This window comes from Hyaena hyaena, unplaced genomic scaffold, assembly GCF_003009895.1.
Source record: "Hyaena hyaena isolate Hyena2069 unplaced genomic scaffold, ASM300989v1 scaffold_15, whole genome shotgun sequence".
NCBI lineage: Eukaryota > Metazoa > Chordata > Mammalia > Carnivora > Hyaenidae > Hyaena > Hyaena hyaena.
This window is the reverse complement of record NW_024080647.1, coordinates 1,732,108-1,751,711: the sequence shown is the minus strand read 5'-3', so window position 1 is coordinate 1,751,711 and position 19,604 is coordinate 1,732,108. Positions and strand designations below refer to the sequence as shown.

General features: G+C 58.5%; 1 protein-coding gene, 1 long non-coding RNA gene and 1 other non-coding gene across 4 annotated transcripts; 2 read left to right on the top strand and 1 right to left on the bottom strand.

Annotated features, from left to right (window-relative positions):
* Positions 1–1,674: 1,674 nt before the first annotated feature.
* Positions 1,675–10,428, top strand: SKOR1 (SKI family transcriptional corepressor 1). The gene is made up of 9 exons (XM_039219628.1): positions 1,675–1,781; positions 2,002–4,201; positions 5,316–5,406; positions 6,334–6,441; positions 6,934–7,005; positions 8,405–8,479; positions 8,737–8,811; positions 9,324–9,389; positions 9,976–10,428. Exons 1-9 carry the CDS (start codon positions 1,675–1,677, stop codon positions 10,068–10,070), a joined length of 2,889 nt encoding a protein of 962 aa, XP_039075559.1. The 3' UTR covers positions 10,071–10,428.
* Positions 10,429–15,583: 5,155 nt separating this feature from the next.
* Positions 15,584–15,690, bottom strand: LOC120222516. Its single transcript, XR_005526067.1, has one exon. It is a non-coding gene; the product is annotated as a U6 spliceosomal RNA (small nuclear RNA).
* A 1,059-nt stretch (positions 15,691–16,749) lies between these two features.
* LOC120221265 lies at positions 16,750–17,747 on the top strand. 2 transcript variants are annotated; one of them, XR_005525770.1, is made up of 3 exons: positions 16,750–16,806; positions 17,334–17,465; positions 17,587–17,747. It is a non-coding gene; the product is annotated as an uncharacterized LOC120221265 (long non-coding RNA). The 2 variants fall into 2 exon arrangements; XR_005525771.1 differs by having other exon boundaries at positions 16,765–17,150.
* The last annotated feature ends 1,857 nt before the right edge of the window (positions 17,748–19,604 follow it).

Genomic DNA, 19,604 nt, shown 5'->3' with positions numbered 1-19,604 from the left:
TTCCCCCTTCCTCTGGTTCTGGGCCCAAGAGCCCCTTCCACTCGGGAAAACCCCGCGGGGCCCCAAGACCCTCAGCTTGGGGAGGACGCGCTCGGCTCTGAGGCGCTCCGTTCACTGCATGCGGGCAGGACACACTTGCCGATTTCGGGAAAACGAGAAGACATCGTCATTTCCCAGAGCCGCGGAGCCCTGGTCACCTCCCCAGCCTGCCTGAGAGCTGTTCAGGGGGTTGCGGGGCTTGCCTTGCGGACCCCTCCGCCAGGGAGTTAGGACAGTGTTTTTACCTCCTAAGAGGTTACAAGGGACTTCAGCGCGAAAGGAGGGTCAACTTGTTTCAATTCGATACGCGAGATAAAGATGAAACGGACAGATAGCAGATAAATAGCTTGATACTTGAAGAAGGTATGAAGACAGATGGGAGAAAGAGGAGCGAGCTGGGAGAGACAGACAGCTCAGGGACAGATAAGATCGACAGATGAGGGGCACCTAAACAGAGGGAGAGAGAGAGACACACAGAAGATCCCAGTCTCTTCGATGAAGGCTTTTGAACTCGGATCCCCAGTCTGGCTGGAGCTGCCCCTCTGAAAATGGATTTGCCTTTCCTGACGAGTTTAGGGGAGGGGCCCTCGGGGATGGGTTGCTTGGGCCTCAGGAGTGCCTGCAGCCGTGGGCGGGATGGGAGCCTTCAGTGTCTGAGGACACGTGGCTGGGCCAGGCGACCTAGAGGGCCCCAAGCATCAGTTCGTGGGTCCTCTCGCTGCTGAGGTCCACGGGGAGGCTCTGCCTCTCTGCCTGGGCCGGAGATCAAGGCACGGGACCTGCAGCAACTTTTGACCTGAAGCCTTATGGCTTCGGACACCAGCAAGGATTCCCAGTTCAGCCCATATGAACCGGGACAGCCCAGCTTGAAGTATACTCAGATAGGAAACGCCCCTAAAGAGGAAGCCCAGAGACGGGAGAGACTGCATTTGGCCTGAGCAGGAAAGGCAAATCTGAAGGAGGAAAACTTAGGGAGTGGGCAGTTAGAAGCGAAGAAGTGGCTCCTGAGAAACTTCCTTGAGAACCTCTCTGTCCCCACGCACTGACCCGGATGGAAACCAGCTTTGGTCTGGAACGCGGCTAAAAATGCAGAAAATGTGGATAAGAATTGCGTGACCCTGGTCCCGCTGATGGCTGGAAAGAAAACGGTGTGTATTTCCAGCCGGAACCTTTCTGCTCAACGAACGCGAGGCTCCGGGCGTGAGAGGAGAAGCTTGGGATTGTGGAAACCAGGGCTGTTATTCCGGGGAGCCTGCTCCGCACGGAACTGGGTGCGGTGGGGGCTGCCCTGGGGCTGGGCGCTCACAGCGCGCTTCTGAGAGTCGGGTTCAGCACCGCGAACAGCGGTCGCCTCAGCCTCTTCTTCTCTCCACCCCTCCCCCCCCCCAGGCCTCGAGACCCTCCTCCTTCTCCTTGCCCCCCCCGCCCCCTGCTGTCTGGAGAGGGGCAGTGACCGCCCCTCCCCCCGTCCTTACCCCTCCCTGCGTCTCCCCCGCCCGCCGGCGTGCATGCGCGACTGAGCAGAGGGGCAGCCTGTCCCCTAAGTCCGGGCTTCAGGACCCTGGCGGGTAGGGCAGGCTTCGAGGGGTAGCCAAAGGCGCACGGATCTGGACGTTGGGAACCCTGGGTTAGGCAATGGCTTTGCTGTGTGGCCTTGGGCAAGTCACCCTCCGTCTCTGGGCCCCACTTCTTGAACAATCCGAAAACAGAATTGGGTTCCAAGCTGCCGGGGCAATCCTGAGGTCTCAATTACCCCTTCTTCTCCCCCAGACCCCAGAGGCTTTTGTTGTGGAGCCAGCACTCGTCTGAATAACAAAAGGCTCCCGTCCAGGGGGCGAATGAGCTTGGACTCCCCGTGGCCAAGTTTCCCCACGCGCCCACCTCGGCGCGCCCAGCTGGGCGGGCCGAGCCGCGGGGGCGCTGAAAATGGCTCATCTGCTCTCTACTTTCTCTGTTTCGCAGGAGCGGCGGCATGGAGGCTCTCACCACTCAGCTGGGGCCGGGGCGCGAGGGCAGCTCCTCACCCAATTCGAAGCAGGAGCTGCAACCCTACTCAGGCTCCAGCGCTCTCAAACCCAACCAGGTGGGCGAGACGTCGCTGTACGGGGTGCCTATCGTGTCTCTGGTCATCGACGGCCAGGAGCGCCTGTGCCTGGCGCAGATCTCCAACACCCTCCTCAAGAACTACAGCTACAATGAGATCCACAACCGCCGTGTGGCCCTGGGCATCACGTGCGTGCAGTGCACGCCGGTGCAACTGGAGATCCTGCGTCGGGCCGGGGCCATGCCGATCTCCTCGCGCCGCTGCGGGATGATCACTAAGCGCGAGGCCGAACGCCTGTGCAAGTCGTTCCTGGGCGAGCACAAGCCACCCAAGCTGCCCGAGAACTTCGCCTTCGATGTGGTGCACGAGTGCGCGTGGGGCTCGCGTGGCAGCTTCATCCCCGCGCGTTACAACAGCTCGCGTGCCAAGTGCATCAAGTGCGGCTACTGCAGCATGTACTTCTCGCCTAACAAGTTCATCTTTCACTCGCACCGCACCCCCGACGCCAAGTATACGCAGCCCGACGCCGCTAACTTCAACTCGTGGCGCCGTCACCTCAAACTCAGTGACAAGTCGGCCACAGATGAACTGAGCCACGCGTGGGAGGACGTCAAGGCCATGTTCAATGGCGGCACGCGCAAGCGGACTTTCTCGCTGCAAGGCGGCGGCGGCGGCGGCGCTAATGGCGGGTCGGGTGGGCAGGGGAAGGGTGGTGCTGGCGGCGGGGGCGGCCCTGGGTGTGGCGCAGAAATGGCCCCAGGCCCGCCGCCCCACAAAAGCCTGCGTTGCGGCGAAGACGAGGCCACCGGGCCTCCTGGGCCGCCTCCTCCGCATCCGCAGCGGGGACTTGGTCTAGCGGCGGGAGCCGGCGGCCCGGCGGGCCCTGGAGGGCCTGGTGGCGGCGCCGGTGTACGAAGCTACCCAGTGATCCCCGTGCCCAGCAAGGGCTTCGGCCTCTTGCAGAAACTGCCCCCGCCGCTTTTCCCTCATCCCTATGGCTTCCCCACCGCCTTCGGCCTCTGCCCCAAAAAGGACGACCCTGTGCTAGGGACGGGCGAACCCAAGGGTGGCCCAGGCACCGGGAGCGGCGCGGGCGCGGGCACTGGCGGAGGTGCGGGCGGGCCGGGATCCGGCCACTTGCCCCCGGGAGCAGGCCCTGGCCCGGGTGGCGGCTCCATGTTCTGGGGTCACCAGCCCTCTGGGGCAGCCAAGGACGCAGCGGCCGTGGCTGCGGCGGCCGCCGCAGCCACTGTGTACCCGACGTTTCCCATGTTCTGGCCGGCGGCAGGCAGCCTCCCGGTGCCGCCCTATCCGGCCGCGCAGAGCCAAGCCAAGGCCGTGGCGGCCGCTGTAGCGGCGGCGGCCGCGGCGGCGGCGGCGGCGGCCGGCGGCGGCCCAGAGTCCCTGGACGGTGCCGAGCCGGCCAAGGAGGGCGGCCTGGGCGCAGAGGAGCGCTGCCCGAGCGCGCTGTCCCGCGGGCCGCTGGACGATGACGGCGCGGACGAGGCGCTGCCGCCGCCCCTGGCCCCGCTGCCCCCGCCTCCTCCGCCCGCACGCAAAGGCTCCTACGTGTCGGCCTTCCGACCGGTGGTCAAGGACGCCGAGAGCATCGCCAAGCTCTACGGTAGCGCCCGCGACGCATATGGCGCCGGGCCGGCTCGTGGGCCCGGGCCGGGAGCAGGGTCTGGCGGCGGTTACGTGAGCCCAGACTTTCTGAGCGAGGGCAGCTCCAGCTACCACTCCGCCTCGCCCGACGTGGACACTGCTGACGAGCCAGAGGTGGACGTGGAGTCCAACCGCTTCCCCGACGATGAGGGCGCTCCGGAGGAGGCCGATCCCGGAGCACCCAGTGCGCCCAGCGCGGGAGGCGGCCCGGACGCCGACCCGCCCGTAGGGCCCCCGTCTGCCACCTCTTCGGGCGCCGACGGTCCCACAGACTCCGCCGATGGCGGCAGCCCGCGTCCCCGGCGCCGCCCGGGGCTGCCCGCAGCCAGCCGGTCAACATTTGGGGACCTGGCGGCCGACGACGCGGTGCGGAGACCTGAGAGGAGCCCGCCGAGCGGCGGCTATGAGCTGCGAGAGCCTTGCGGGCCGCTGGGGGGCCCCGCGCCGGCCAAGGTGAGCCCCGCGCCCGCCTCGCTGGTGGCGCCTCCCCGCTTACCCCTCGGCACCTCCGGGATGTGGGGCAGGCACTGGCCAAGTTAGGGACGGGAATCGTGTTCTGAGCGGGCGGGCGAGCCGCAGGCCCCAGCTGCTCTGGGTAGGCCCAGCTTCGGTAGCTAGTATTGAACTTGTTGGGACTCCCCGCCCCGCCCCGCCCAGTGAGGGTTTCGGAAAATCCGGTGGTGGGGGGGGGGGGGGAGGACAGGCCTGAGAAGCCAGTGTGCTGAGTTTTCGTTGGGGGGTGGGGGCGCAGAGACAGGCAGGGACCTCAGGAACACAGTGAAATAGAAGGGATCTGGGGAAAGAACGCGGAGCAGAGAAAGGGACCCGAACAGAGAAACGCGCCTGCGAGCCCCGGCCCGTGGCTCACCCGCCCAGATGGAGAGCAGAGTCCGGGGACGAAGGGCCGGTCAGGAGAGGAGAGGACCGCCTCTCCCTCAAGCCGGGACCCAGCAGTCGGGGTTCTGGAATCTTCCTCTACCTAACTTGTAGTTTTCTGTGTCTCTTTGAACTCTGGCCTGGGGAACCGCGGGGTTCATTTGGTAGCAGCTGTCGAGATGGCTTGCGGGGCGGGAGAGGGGCTCTCAGGTTGTCTGGGCCCCGGGTTCCGGTCGGAGCTGTGCAACTAAGCCGAAGTCGTTCGCCATTTGAAAGTGGGTGCACACACCTGTACAATTCCATTGGGTCTATTAAAGCACGAATCATTAGCTGGATGCAAAAGGCGTCATTTATGCGGGGCCTGGGCGCGGGCTGGCGGGAAGGTGCCGAAAAGGAGGTGGGCGAAGGGTGGGGGGAGGCTTTGGACAGCCCTTGGCTTGAGAGCCTCTTTGTCTTTCTGATAAATGTCTCGAGGGCGCGAATAATTACCCTGAAACCAGAACGGCGCTGTGGCCTCCGAGGGCGCCAGGCCGCCCCGCGTGCGTCACAGCCGCCCCGGGGCTCCCAGGTCCCACGGGTTGGCCGACCTCCGCCTCCCTCTCGGCGCTCGCTCTCGGCCGCGGCCAGGGCTGGGCGACCCTGAGCCGCTACAAGCGCCCCCCTAACCGCCTGTCGTTTTCGGCCGCCGCAGGTGTACGCGCCAGAGCGGGACGAGCACGTGAAGAGCGCGGCGGCGGCGCTGGGGCCCGCGGCCTCCTACCTCTGCACCCCCGAGGCCCACGGTAACGCCCCCAGCCCCCCGCCGAGGTCGCTGGCCAATGTGACGCGGGGACCGCGGGCGCAGGGCCAGGGCTGGGAGGTGGGGGCTGCTGCGAAGACGAGGGGAGAAAAAGAGAAGCAAAGAGAGCGAGAGAAAGAGGGAGACGAAGCTAAGCGAGGACTCCCAACAACTTCCATCGTTTGGTCACTTAACAAACTGCCCTGTCCACCACACAACACGCGCTCACATACACCACATACACTGGCTTAAATCCTTTTTAAAACCACGCCTGGCACCTCTTTCAAGTCCTCTCATTTATTCAGCAAGCGTTTGAGGCCCCGAGGTCCTCTGTGGTCAGGTCAGGGCAGGGCAGAGGGTGTGGGAGCTGGGCTGCGCGCTTGGATACCTCCGAAGAGCCCGCGGTGGCTGCTGCCCAACCGGGAGGTGGGGGTGGGGGTGGGGGTTGGGGGGAGACACCTGCAAGTGCGCCGGGCCCCTATGGCTCGAAGAGGAGGGGCTGAGGGCCTCGGAAATCCGGGCAGGCTGAGCCCGAAAGGAAGTCTCCCCCGCCGCCACCCCGTGCGGGTCGCCGCCTGGGCCGCGTTCTCGGCGGGAGCCGCGCAGGCGGACCCGGCGGCCGCGCGCGCTCGCGGTGCCCCAGTATCTGCGCGCGATGTAGGTCGCTCGTCCCTGGTGGGCTCGGCTGCTCGTCTTGTTCTTTTCCGAGGGGCTAGGGAGGGGGCGTGGAGCGCGGGATGAGCAGACCGCGCGCGGGGGAGGGGGTGCCCGGCCCAAAGCCTCGGGGTGCAAGCCCAGGCGCACAGCCGGGAACCAGCGGCGGCCACAACGCTTTTAATTAGGGCTCGGGCGCCCCGACCGTGGCAGCTCTGGCCGTATCGGGGTCACGGTTGCTTTGCTTCTCCTTGAAACTCGGTTTATTGCCTTTAAGAACCAGATAAGGAAGACAATCACTCGACCGCCGACGATTTGGAAACGAGGAAATCCTATCCAGACCAAAGGAGTATCTCCCAGCCAAGTCCCGCAAATACAGACCGAGGTGAGCCCTAGGACCCTCACGCACCAACCCCACCCGGAAGCTGGGGCCCAGGTCTCCTAGGTTTCCACGGGCTTGGGCTTGGCTTTTGAGGAAGGCTTTCGATCAAGCGTAAGCGGCTGCTGGTCCCCTTGTGCGGCTGGCAGAGACCTATTTAAACAGCGCGCGAGGTGCAGGCCAGGGCTTTCCTCCTTAGTGGGTTTGGGGCTCTTCCAGGGAAAGGGAAGGGGGTGTACTAAAAGGAAATGAGAGACACCGTCACCCACATGAAGCAGGTCAAAGGGTATACTTCCTGTTCTAAGATAGCCTACATTCCCCGGGTCCACTCTCCTTCAGTGGGTCACTCTAAAATGATAGCTTGGAAGGTAGGTAATACTGCATGCCTGTAACTGATTGTAGTAGCTCCCTGACTTAACACAGTTCGGGAAAGCTCCCCCACCCCCTCCCAAGGCCTCTCCCAGGATAGAATCCCTTTTACCCGCCCTTGTATCCCAGGTGAAGATGGGCTCACCTTGGACGTCACAGGAACTCAGCTAGTGGAGAAAGATATCGAGAACCTGGCCAGAGGTGAGGTTAAATCTGTGAAATGGGGGTACACTGTGGTTGGGGGAGATGAACCCTTCTTGTAAGGGAGTGCGTGGGAAGACAGGGCTCTTGGGGAATCCGTTTTCACTGAGTGCAAAGGATAATCCTCTGGACCCATTATCCTGGCACAGAGGTATGGGGAGGGGCGGAGGTGGGGCGAGTGAACCAAACCCCTAGAGGTTCATTAGAAGTTTGGGTTCCTGAGGCGGGCCTGTCTGAAGAACCCAGCAAAAAAGAGAAATGAGTAATGATTCTGAGAACTTGATGCATGTGACAGTCAGGGCAATCTGGGTCTCCCAACCTCACTGGAAAACAGGACTTTTTCTGAAAAGCAAGATTGCAAAGAGGCATTTATTTTAGGAGTCTGAGAGGTTAATTTTTTCCTGGAATTAATGTGTGGTGCCCCCACCCCAAAGCCCCCTAAATGGGGTGGGGAGGGAGCATGTTTTGGGAATGGGGTCCTAGGGTAGCTGCTCTGTCTGCAAGGGGGTGAGTGTGGCTCGAGGCACAGAGGACAGGAGCCTCTAACCCCACTTTGCTCCTCTACCTCCCATTTTTGGGAGGAAATGAGGGACACTGTCTCGTGTGTGTGTGTGTGTGTGTGTGTGTGTGTGTGTGTGTGTGTGTGTGTGTTTCCTCAGCACCTGGGATTTCTCAGAGAGCCTCCCCATGGGGAGGATCTTGATACCAATAGCTCCATGGTCAGGGCAGCCCCTGCCCTTCCTCCGTAGCTGGTGCTGAGGGCGCTAACAGTGCTTTCCACACTCACCTGCTATCCACCACCCTGCCCTCAACCAGTCCAGAAATGATCTTGGAAACTGGTGCAGGAACGGCGGGCGGGGTGGGGAGGGGTATTGGTGGTCTTCCACTCTTCCTGGTTACAAATTTCACAGGATATGCAATTATTTTCAAAATCATTGGTGATTTATATGCGGGCTCCTAGTATGGATTTGGGGGTCCTGGGACCCCCTGAATTGTGAACAGATTATTGTGAAAATATGTATTTTTCCAGGGCAGGGGGCCAAGTGTTTGACGAGATTCACCCAGCGCTGTAATATTGAAAGGAGGAATGGGGTGTGTCATTTGGAGGGGTAAATCAAGTCCTGGGCCAGCTTCTAAGGCTAGGGAGTTTGGAACAACTTAAAGCTGGTTACGCCTGGAGTCAGGGCCTAGAACCCCAAATCCTGATTTTAATTCTCCTGGGCAACCTATCTCCTAGCCCCTTTTCCTCGCCCGGGTTCTTTGGAAGCAAATGGGGAGACCAGTGCGGAGGGTCTCCCCTCCCCCACTCCCCTCTCAGGGAGGGACCTGCAAGATCTCGGGGGGGGGGGTGCTGAGTCCCGCACACCCTCCATTACCTCACACTCCCGGCCCTTCGCAGACGAATTGCAAAAACTGCTCCTGGAGCAAATGGAGCTCCGCAAGAAGCTGGAGCGAGAATTTCAGAGTCTCAAAGGTACCCCCCACCCCCTCCTGGCCCACCTCACCCCACCTCAGCGCTAGAGCTTTCTTCCCGCGCGCCCCGGGACCCCAGGACTGGCAGCTGCGGCTGCGCGCCCTGCCTGAGCCTCGGAACCCTGCTTTTCCAGGGTTTCCCGCTAGGCCACAGACCGAAGGGGTGGGGGTGGGGGTGGGGGTGGGGGAGGGGAGTGGGGAAATGGGGCCGAGGGAGGGGGCTGCGCCTAACAGCTCTCACTTAATCAATTTGCACAGATAATTTTCAGGATCAAATGAAGAGGGAATTGGCTTATCGAGAAGAAATGGTACAACAGCTGCAAATTGTCAGAGGTAAGACGGGAGTCAGGTGAGCGCGCGCACGGGCCGTAACTGCCGCTCGTCTGGCAGGAGCCGCAATGTTGGCTCAGTCATTTGGATTTAAATTGAAGGTAATTTAACAATTATTTTTTTATTTAATATCCTTTGTATACTCTGATTAGCCTCAGAATGGCAAGCGAGCCCAGCAAACGGCTTGCAGGCATCATTACATGGAGTGATTGAACTTCTTATCGCGGCAATTTCCATGGTTTCTAAATTAAAAATCGAGGCGTAAAATTACCTGGGAAGTAATGCCTAAGTTTGCTTTAATTTTGGTTAGATCCGTCTGCCTTTAAGCGCCATCCCAGGCCATTTCCTCCCTCCGCCAGGCTGCAGTTTGGAGTACGGATGCTCCCTCCCTCGGTCCCCCGGATTTGTTTCTTCGAGGGGGCTGAGCGCTTGGGGAGAGGGTGAGGCCCAGACTGTGACCCCGCCGGCTGGAGGGTGGTCTCATTTCCTCACCGGCTCCTCTCCATGTCTTCCAGACACTCTGTGTAACGAACTCGACCAAGAGCGGAAGGCGCGCTATGCCATCCAGCAGAAATTAAAAGGTGCGGAAGGCGGAAGCTGGAGAACAAAGATAGGCGGGTTGCCAGGCTCTGGCTGTGGCAGTGAATGAATGAATGAATGAATGATAGATGGATGAATGAATGAATGATGGATGGATGAATGATGGATGAATGAATGGAGTGAATGAATGAAAGAGTAATTTGCTGGGCTAGTGAGAGGGAAAGGCCAGGTCTACCTGAGAGAGGGAAGTGGGATTTTTTTTTTAATGGAGAAATAATTATAGAACGATAGAATAGGGAGAAAGAGCCCCTTGAACCCTGGGCATTGGAAAATCTTCCATGGGATCCAAGTCTGGCCGTGGGCAGATTGACATCCCTCTTTCTGTGCCTCAGTTTCCTCTTCTGCATAATGGGGCTACGAACCCGAGCAGTGGTTCTAAACTCCCGAAGTTCTCACTCCTACCCTCGCACCTTTTCCTGATCCGCCCACTTGAGAACCCCAGAGCTGCAAGAGGGTGGGTGAGACCCTGGGGGCAGGGGAGGAGGCGAGTGCACCAAGCGGGTAGGCCTCCCCGGGGAGCCTAGGCAGGAGAGGTGCCCAACTTGGCCCGCCCGACTGTCTCTCCAGAAGCCCACGACGCCCTGCACCACTTCTCCTGCAAGATGCTGACGCCCCGCCATTGCACTGGCAACTGCTCCTTCAAGCCCCCGCTGTTGCCCTAGGGCCGGCCAGGCCGCGCCCAGCGCCCTCAAGCCATGCTGCTCTCTTCTTGTAAATACCCAAGGCCGCGGCGGCCGAGAGCGAGGAACAAGCCATTCGGACAAGACCGATGTAAATACAGCCTCCCGTCCGCCAGCCCTCCTCCCGGGCGCCTCGGCCCAGGGCCCCTTCTCCGTTTCCAAGTGTAAATACCACCCGGCCCCACGGTTGAACTCCAGGGCATCGGACCTCATGGGGTTAAATGGACCGAAGGGGGTAAGAAAGGGGAAAGGGGGCCTCCCCCACCCCATACAGCCTCGGACCCCCAATTGTGTACACAATGTAGCAACTTCTCTGGCGCTGGCCCCGCGCTCCCCCCCCCCCCCCCCCCACTTCCCCCCCCCCCCCCCCCCCCCCCCCCCCCCCCCCCCCCCCCCCCCCCCCCCCCCCCCCCCCCCCCCCCCCCCCCCCCCCCCCCCCCCCCGTCCACTTCTGAAACTTGTTCCTAATGACAAAGTGGCTATGTGCAATGGATATAAATGTACTGTGAGTCTCTCTTGGTTCAGTATTGGGTTCGGTTTTATTTATGCTGTAAGTTATTTTGCTTCCTTCTCCTGGACCTGCTTCCAGTCCCATTTGGCATTCCCCTTTGGGTTTTTTTTGTCTATTTTTTTTTTCTTGTAACCTCTTGATGTAACAGCACTTTAAAAAGGGCCACAACCGACTCACGAGATGGAGACCACCTTGAGCCTGTTTGGGAAGACCACCCTGTATCCGTGACTTTTGTTTTGTTTTTAATAAACAAAAAAAGAGAGAGAGAGAGAAAGCTGTTACTTCCTGGGGCTGTGGAGGTGGGAGTAGGGAGGCGGGAAGGGTGGGAGGAGGCGGGCTGAGGGGTGGGGCAACAGGTGGGGCTTGAAGACCGCGGCGGCCCAAGTTCTGGGGCGCCGGGGCTGAGAATCGCACCGCTCAGGTGGGCAGCAGCGAGCTCGCCCACCTCTCTACCAGTCCTTCAGATACACCCAGGTTGACCCCCAGGCCACCTTCTCCCCACGTTTGGGACCCTCCCTTGAGCCTTTCGACCAGAGGTGAGAGCACTAAGGCAGGCTCCTGGGTGCCAGGGTCTCAGACTCTTCCCGGGAGCTCCCGCAAGGGCCCAGGGTTTACCGGCGCTCGCTTCCACACCTGCCCCAACGGGGAAGTCATCTCCCGTGCGGTCAGAGACGAGACAGTTTCCGGAGACTTTGCCCGGCCCCTGCCGGGAAGCCCAGGTTCACTCAGAACTGCCAGGAGGCGCGGACGCCGCAGGCCTGGCCCCGGAGCGCTGGGGAGGGGCGGGGGCGAGGTACCTAGCATGGACGTCGTCTGGGCAAGCCTGGCAGTACCCAGATGTCCTCCTGCCTGCCCCTCCGCTACCCTAACGGAGGGAGCCACGGCAGTTTTTAATGTTCTGTCCATTTCGGTCCGAGAGGCTGTGCGGACATGGAGGAGCCCAAGGAGCCGGGTGACGCCCGCCTGAGCTGGAGTCAGGTGGTCTCACCTGGGAGATGGCGGGGGGGGGGGGGGGGGGGGGGGGGGGGGGGGGGGAGGTCAGGGTGCGTGTGACCGAGGTGGGTTGCCTCCTGGCGGCTGTTGATGAGTCCTCACCTCGCCGCAGGCCTCCTGTGGGCCTCGGTTTCCACAGCGCACCTGCTGGTTAGGCTACAGATAAAGGCTGCAGCGCACTTTTTGGAGGAGGAGATGAGTGTGCTTGGAGAGGGAAATCGCACCTTCCTGAGGATCATTCAGCCCTGACTTCCAGCCTCACCACCTCGGCTGAGGACCAAGGGTTCTATGTCACTCCCTTCATTCTTCTAGGCCTCCGTTTTGGCCCGCGTAAAATAATATTCAGGCCTCTCACCCCCCCGCCCCCCGAGCGCGGGGAAGCGCTCTGGGAGGGAAGCGGGGCGCAGGGCCGCGGGGTCCCCGGGTCCGTCGCCCCGCCGGCCTCGCCCTCCGACATGCCCGGCGTCTCAGAAGGCTCCTGCGATCCCCCGCCCGCCGGGCTAGCCCCTCGGGCCGGGGAGCCCTGGGCTGCGCCAGTCGGGAAGTTTGGCGGCAGGTGGTCTGGAGGGCCCAGGGCGAGCGGGCGAGCAGGGAGCCCGCCGCCCGCCGCCAGGAAACAGCGCGGGGGAGGAGCCCCCGGGCGCACTGCCGAGGCCGCAAGCCGGTCCCCGGGGCCCCCTGCGCTAGGGCTCACAGCCCCCTCCCCCCCCCCCAGTCCCGGGACGTTCGGAGGGCTAGACACAAGAGCGGACACGAGAGAGATAATGGCAATGAGAGCAGTGGCTAAACTGTGATGTGTCGTCGAGGGACCAAGTCGCCTCGGGATGCGCGATCCCCCAGCACGGACCCTCCAGGCAGCGGGAACGTTTCCTATGGGTGGCACCAACCCTCTCGGTTCTCCACTGGGCCAACGGTGAAACTGAGGCCGGGAGAGGAAGCGAGTAAGTGACTGCGTCCAGGGCCGAGCGGTGCTGGGACGCGCCGAACAGTGCAGGTGTGGGGGACAGCACGAGGCTTCACCCCCTTGACGTGACCGCTCCTTTGCAAGCAGCACTGGCTGCTCTGTACAACGGGAATTGCAGTGGCTGCCCAGGCAGGACGTTCCGTGGCCGCGTCCCGGGCAGAGGAGCCTAGCAAATATTCCTTTTCACCTTCCCTTAACGAATTCCCCAAAGTGGAGGGGGAAAAAAGCCATAGGCAGCGGGGGGCTCCCGCGAAAGGGCGCCCCATCTGGACCGGAATCTCTGCAGACTGGAGGTGTGGGCGGATCCGACCCAGAAAGCTTTGTCGCAAAAACAACCCTCTTGGGTTCCTCGACCCTTCAGAAGTGGTTTGTTCTCCCCCAAATGTTAATAACCAAACGATTGGTATGGATGTAATTATCAATAATTATACGAATTATTGCTGATTGCGGGTCTCGTAGCTACTTTAATTAGTTTACCAGATTCTAATTAAGTTAAATGAAACATTAATAGGGAAAATATGCTTTGGTAAAAAAAACCCAGGATTTTTAAAAAGTCTATTTCTCGCCACAACGTTGCCACCTTGCGACACATTTTAGGCATTACAGCCAGCGCCCGAAGGCCCGAGACTCGGGAGCGTTGTCTTTGGGAGAAAAAGTGGGGTTTCGGGAATTGCCGGCGGGCTACGGAGCACAGACCTTCATCCTGGGTGTTCCTTCTGAGGTGTTTGGTTTCACACCCCTGACTCCAGGAGGTGCCCGCAGCAGGTTCGGCTCTGGAGTCCGGGGTCTGAGGATAAAGAACCAGATAAACATACCCACTCGACCTCAGATTACCTTTTGATCAGCGGAGAAACTCACGAATACTCATAAGGAGATGCGGTTAGACAGTCTCACCCATCCCAGCAAATCCAGGGGGAGCAACTGAGTAGACTGTAGCCCCTGGTGGACAGTCAGCATCTGGGGGCTTGATTTTGCAACCACTGGGAGAAATCCCCACCTCCTTTCATCCTGCAAATCTGGGTAACCTGTTGGCAAAAAACAGCCGGCAGACCCCCGGATTCCTGGGACTGACCTCTGCATTCCTGTGGCACTTGGTTCCTAAAGCTAAGAGTGCACACCCCTCTCTGAGTTATCCTTGGTTGTGTGTGTTTCCCATAGGGCTGTAAGTGCCTGGCAGCAGGGGCCACACACATCTTGCTTTTCCTTGTATTCTCCAACACACAGGGCCCAGTGCCTCATAGTAGCTCAACAGATGTCTAAATGAAGGGGTTCCAACTTTGCGGTTTATCTGGATGCTGGAAATGTCTCAGGGGAGGAGTCTCTAAGTGCTTCTGGATTACAGCTATTGGGAGACAGGCTCATTTGCCTGATATTAGTTAAGCACAAGGTTAGTGGTCAGACAACCCTTCATTAATAGGATTATTGGGGGGAGGGAGGAGGCAGGTGTCTAGTAAGACATTGTCGGCCTAGGAAAACTTTCTTCCTTCTCCAGCTGTGCCCCAAGGAGGGTCCAGTTCACCCAACACCTATTCTACCTACCTGGATCTAAGGGATAGCCTAGATCCTTTGCAAAACTACGGCTCCTGTCCTTGAATTCAGAACACCAACAAAAGCAGAACTGAACCTGCATGCTCTTTCCGTTGATTCTAAACAGCTTTGTCTCTCACTGTTTACCTTCAAAGGTGGCATAGTGTTTGGTTACGAGCACAAGCTCTCTAGCCAGATTTCCTGGGCCTCAAGCCCTTCTCTGCCATTTACTAGTCACGTGACATTGGGCAAGTTGTTGAATCTCTCTGTGCCTCAACTTCCTCATCTATAACAGGAATAGAAAGAAGTTTTACTTCATAGAACAGTGCAGAGCTAGGAAAGTCAGCCAGGTGTCTGGGTTTTCCAGGACTAAGACTTGCCTCTTCCCTCTTTTCTGCTCCAAGACAATGGGTCATACAAAGAGGAATGGCAAGTTTCTTTGGAAGGAGAGAGAGTCACATCAACATTGGTCCTTTCCTTGTTTGGCATTGAAACATGCCCAGGAGACATTGAAAACTACTCAGCCATTTGCCCAAGTTCCTCCTAAGAGCCATGTTTGGGGGAAGAAAAGAAAACCAAAGCTTGCCCTCCAACTCCATCCACTGGAGGCTGTGAGCCGAGGAGAAGGTGCAGTGAGAGGTCCCACAGACCCCTATTCTCTGCTGTTACCTGGAAAGGATCATTTCACGTCCACTGAAGGGAACAGAAATGGATCCCTGATGGAACGCTGCTCGGCAGCCCCGAGCGCCCGCCGGGAGAGGACCCGCCGATGCCTAGGGCGCCTCGGGGGCTCCTGTCTGCACCCACATTTCTCTCCTGGAAATTTTTTTTTCTCCAAAAAACATTGATAAATCATCGCGGGAAATCTGAAACTTATTGGACTTTTCTTCCCATCTTACTAATTAGGACTGTGGTTTTGAATTCATTACGCGGGGGCAGGGCGCCCATCTTTTCAGGGCCTGTGCCTCTGAAGGTTTTGCCACAGCCACTTACCCGTTACGTGATCACGCCCAGGTTGCTTTGCCTCTCGAGGACTCCTGCAAAATGGTGACAACGGGACTCACAAGGCAGGAAACGAAAATAGGATATTGGTGAAGCCCCTGGCACACGGTAGATGTTCAGTTAGGAGTGGGCATTATTTTTTTTAAGATTCAGAGGCAGCCTGAGAAGTGAGTCTTGTTGCGCGTTCCTATTAGAGCCACCTTGTCTGTCACAGCACTCGGTTCCTGTTCTGTTTTGGACCTGAAGTGGGTCAACTTTGGCAAGGCCGTTTCTTGACGTGCAAGGTACCGTGGGACTCAGGATAGTGCAAGGGGAAGCAGAGGTGAGATGGAAAAGATCGAAGACTGGGGCCAGACATAGAAAGCACGACCAAGATAAAAATCTGTCTACGCCCTACCTTCTCTTATTCCGTCTCCTGGGACTACAGTTTCCTTTGTGTGAAACAAAAGATAGAACCTATAAGGAAAAAGTGTCTTCATGGAGGGGTAAACTCAGGTGCAAAATATGGAACGCTTCACGAATTTGCGTGTCATCCTTGCGCAGGGGCCATGCTAATCTTCTCTGTATCGTTCCAATTTTAGTATATGTGCTGCCGAAGCGAGCACGACTCGCAAGCTCCCGAGGAAAGTATATAAAGCAGAGAACCCAAAGACTTTTACAGTTATGGTGACTTTACTGCGCTTCTTAAAAAACTAAATATTGAAGACGTTATGACCTTGTGTATCTCGTACACACGATAATTGTATCTTTGTGATTACAGCCAAATCAACTCTATTTCTCTAACCTTCCAACGTTGTATATGCAAATTAAAGGACCATGGGAAATTGGCCCTCGGCCCGCCCGACCTCTGCGCGCCCCGGGAGGGTGCGGGCCTCTCACTCGGTCACGTGGTGCGCGCGGTCGCGCGCCTCTTCCTGGCCGTCCCGGCTGGGCCCCCAGGGGTCGCCCGCGGGGCTCCACCGAGAACCGCGCAGCACGGTGTCCCCGAAACTACGCGTGAGCGGCGCCAGCGCATCTTGGGGGGACGAGGGGCCGTGATGCGCGCGATGGCCCCACAGAAAGCCGGTCGGGCCGTCCCCGCGCCAGGACCCGCGACCCGGCGAGAGCTGGAAATGCCGGCCGCGCACCGGAAGGGGCCGGGCAGAGTGGCCCGGGGTCGCCGCGCGGCCGAGTGGCTCTTGGCGCCCCGCTGCTTCCCCTGGGGTGCTCGGGCCCGGCGTCGGTGCTTGAAGCCAAGGGCGAGGCGCCGAGCGTGCGCTTGCGGCCAGCGCTTTCCATAGTGTGACTCGAGGTGTGGCAGACCGAGAAAGGTCGCCTCGCTTTGGTCCAGCCCTGGGCCGGGCCCTTAAGCTGACCCGTGCCCTTCCCCTCAATTTGCAGGTTAGGAAACAAGCTCTAGTTGGTTAATCCAGGCCCAAATTTTCCGGCCAGTCGTGAAGGAAGTTGGGATTTGGAGGCAAGTCTGGTTTCAGAAACCGATCTTTTCCTCTTCACACTGGAACTCGCGCGAGGAAAGATTTGGGGCCAGGAGTACGGCCCCCCTTTTGTTTTGGACAAGGCTCCCAAGGCCTTATCAGCCCAGACTTTCCTTCCTGCGCTAGTTCCCTCACCACACAGCAAGCGTCTGTGACGTCAGCGCCGCGGCTGCGTGTTGCTGTGGACTTCGGTTCCAGCAAGGGAGCCGAGCAAACGTGGGGTTTACAGAGTGACTGGGGATGAAGGTGAGCAGGAGAGAAGGGCACATTCGAATTGTCACTCGATATGGATGCAGCCCGGAGAGGGCCCAACAGACAGGGCCGGGCAGAGGAAGACCTGGGAGCTCCCTGAGTCAATGTCACCCATCTGGGCCAGACCTTCAGGCGGGAGAGGCCACTGTGGAGGTGGTCGGTCGGTGCTCCCGGTCGCGCTGTGGCTCATCACGGTGAGCCTGACTCAGACCACAGCCTGGGAGCACCTGGCCTGGCCTCTGGGGACTTTGGAGTTCCTTCCCCCCACCTGCCTTCAGCGACATGGAAATCGGGTGCAGGCCGCCCAGCTTCTCATCTGACCTCTCTCTAAATAAGCAGTAAGCAAACACAAACCTCAGAATGCTAATATGGCCTTCATTGAGCGAAAAGAGCTAATTTGGGCAATGATGTTTCCCTCAGATTTACAAAAGGGAATTGCAAATAACCAAAAAGCGTATTAGCATTGATGGGAGATGATGCTAATCTTCAATTAGCATCCACGTTTTTATTCATTTATTTAGAAGAAGAGCCTTTTCGTCACAGTTGATGCGCACACCTGTCATGGTGACAGGTACATCTCATGGGTCGTAACTGCCTTATTGCGAAAACCAGCAGGAGATGGACCAGGTTGTTCACCGTTTCTGGCTACACCAGTATGTGTTATTTTGAGCCGGAGGTGGAGCTTGGGGGGGGGGGGGCTGGTTGGTTTGATTTGGAGGTTTTGTTTTTGTTTTTGTCTGTTTGTCTTTCTTACTGAGCAGTTTTGTGTTACAGAGGAGGGAGATCTGAGTTCTAGTTTCCATCTCTTCCTGCATCAGTCTCTGTGACCTTGCCCAATTCCCGCCACCTCTCTGCAAAGCGAGGAGACAGCCCTAAGATCCTTAACATCTCTTTCAGCTTTGACATGCTGTGATTTTTTTTTGTAACTGGGTAACTGAAGGACTTTTTTTGAGACTATAAATAGCAACATGTAAAAATTCAACTTTTTGTTTTCTATTTTATTTTATTTTTTTAAAAATGTTTACTTTTTTTAATTTTTAAAATGTTTTTTCTTTATTTATGAGAGCGAGAGAGAGACAGCGTGAGCCCGGGAGGGTCGAGCAGAGGAGACACAGACTCTGAAGCAGGCTCCAGGCTCTGAGCTGTCAGCACAGAGCCCGACGCAGGGATCGAACCCAAGGACCGTGAGACCATGACCTGAGCCAAAGCTGGACACTTAACCAACTGAGCCACCCAAGGACCCCACTGTTTTCTATTTTAGAAAGGTAGAGCATGCAGGTCATTCTAGGGACATAGACCATCCCAGGAGCAGTCCGCAGGGGGCACTAGGGTCTGAGACCTGCTGAACCATGTAACACTTGCCTCTGAGCCCTGAAGGCCCAGCGTGCAGGGAGGGGGAGGGCTGGGATGAGAGGGGACAAGGTGGATTGGATGTGGCATGAAGCTGGAGGACAGATGTCTGGAGGGACTCGGTGAGGAGAGACTCAAGGGGACGGCACTGAAAGCAGGGAGGGGTACGTGGATGCCAGAGAAAACTGCACAGCCTCAGAGCTGCAGTGGGAGCCCCGGCCCCTGCTGGCCCTCAGAGCTGGTGTCTCCCCTCCGCTCCGAGACCCGAGGTGGCCTGAGTCCTGACAGTCTTCCCTGAATGTCCTAGGCTGCAGAACCTCATGAGATGCAGAGTGGTCCGCGCAATCCCGTCTGAGGTGGAGCTTCCTGCCACTCTGAGTGGGAGAGGTCAGAGCCAACTTTAACGAAATGTTGCTAAATGAAGAAACGGGCTGTTGCATATTGAAAACAGGTCAGTGAAGACAGGAGATCTCAGGATTCTCTAACTATAGTGTTTCCCCTGCAGCCTGGGAACATTGAGTGTTTCCATATGTCATTCATTTGAAGGGAGAAGGGCCAGGGATTCCCATCAGCCCCGCCAGAGGGTAGAAGAAGCGTGGATACGGAGAAGCAACCATGGCCTCCTTTTTGCCCGGGACCCTGGGGTCGAATGGCATTGGTGGCATCAAGAGGCTTTACCCAGAATTGTAGGGCAGGGATGTGCCGAGTTCACAGGCCTGGCCCAGAAGCTCCTAAGGCCCCAGACACAGAGCAAGGCTGCTGGGAAGGGGGGAAGGAGGAGGGGCACGAAAGAGGACCCCCACCCCAGGTCCTACAAATCCCTTTGAGCAGCACATGCTCTGACTTAAACCTTGTTTTTGTAAGCTCTCTTTTGAAGTATTCTCTCCCACCTAATCACCCAGTGTAAATGAGGTTTTTCAAGTTTCCTTCTTGGCCTCCCCGTGAAGAAAACCAGGGGTGGGGGCAGGGGCGAGTGGAAGAAGATGTGTGCCGACAGCTCAGAGGGCGGCCTGAGGCAGGGTCAGCTATGGCTGGAGGGGACTTGCTCCTTCCAAGCTTCCTTAATCCCCTCTGAGCTTGCAGCCCTTGCTTTTCCGGCTTGGCCCCTGCTGTGGTTAGAGGAGTTCTAATCCATCCCAGATGCCTGACCTCCGTGGTGCCCTATGATCCTGCCCCTTCCCCAGCTTGGATTTGGCGGGGTGGGGGTGGGGGGGCGCATAGCCCAGGCCATACTTTTTCACCCTCCCCCTGATCTCTTTTTTGTGCCTGGAACTTTGAAAATATCTGGCTTTCTCCCCCACCTGTAGGACGTGCCCAGCAGGGCAGTTTGAACACTGACTTCAGTTTTTGTTTTGTTTTTTTAAATAGTTTATTGTCAGGTTGGTTTCCATATAACACCCATTGCTCACCCCCACAAATGCCCTCCTCCATGCCCATCACCC

Bases quoted from the DNA above. Each gene is read 5' to 3' on its own strand.
- SKOR1 (XM_039219628.1), top strand. From the start codon at position 1,675: ATGGCTTTGCTGTGTGGCCTTGGGCAAGTCACCCTCCGTCTCTGGGCC. The intron at 8,480-8,736 runs GTACCCCCCACC...CAATTTGCACAG, and splicing joins AGAATTTCAGAGTCTCAAAG to ATAATTTTCAGGATCAAATG. The intron at 9,390-9,975 runs GTGCGGAAGGCG...CTGTCTCTCCAG, and splicing joins CATCCAGCAGAAATTAAAAG to AAGCCCACGACGCCCTGCAC.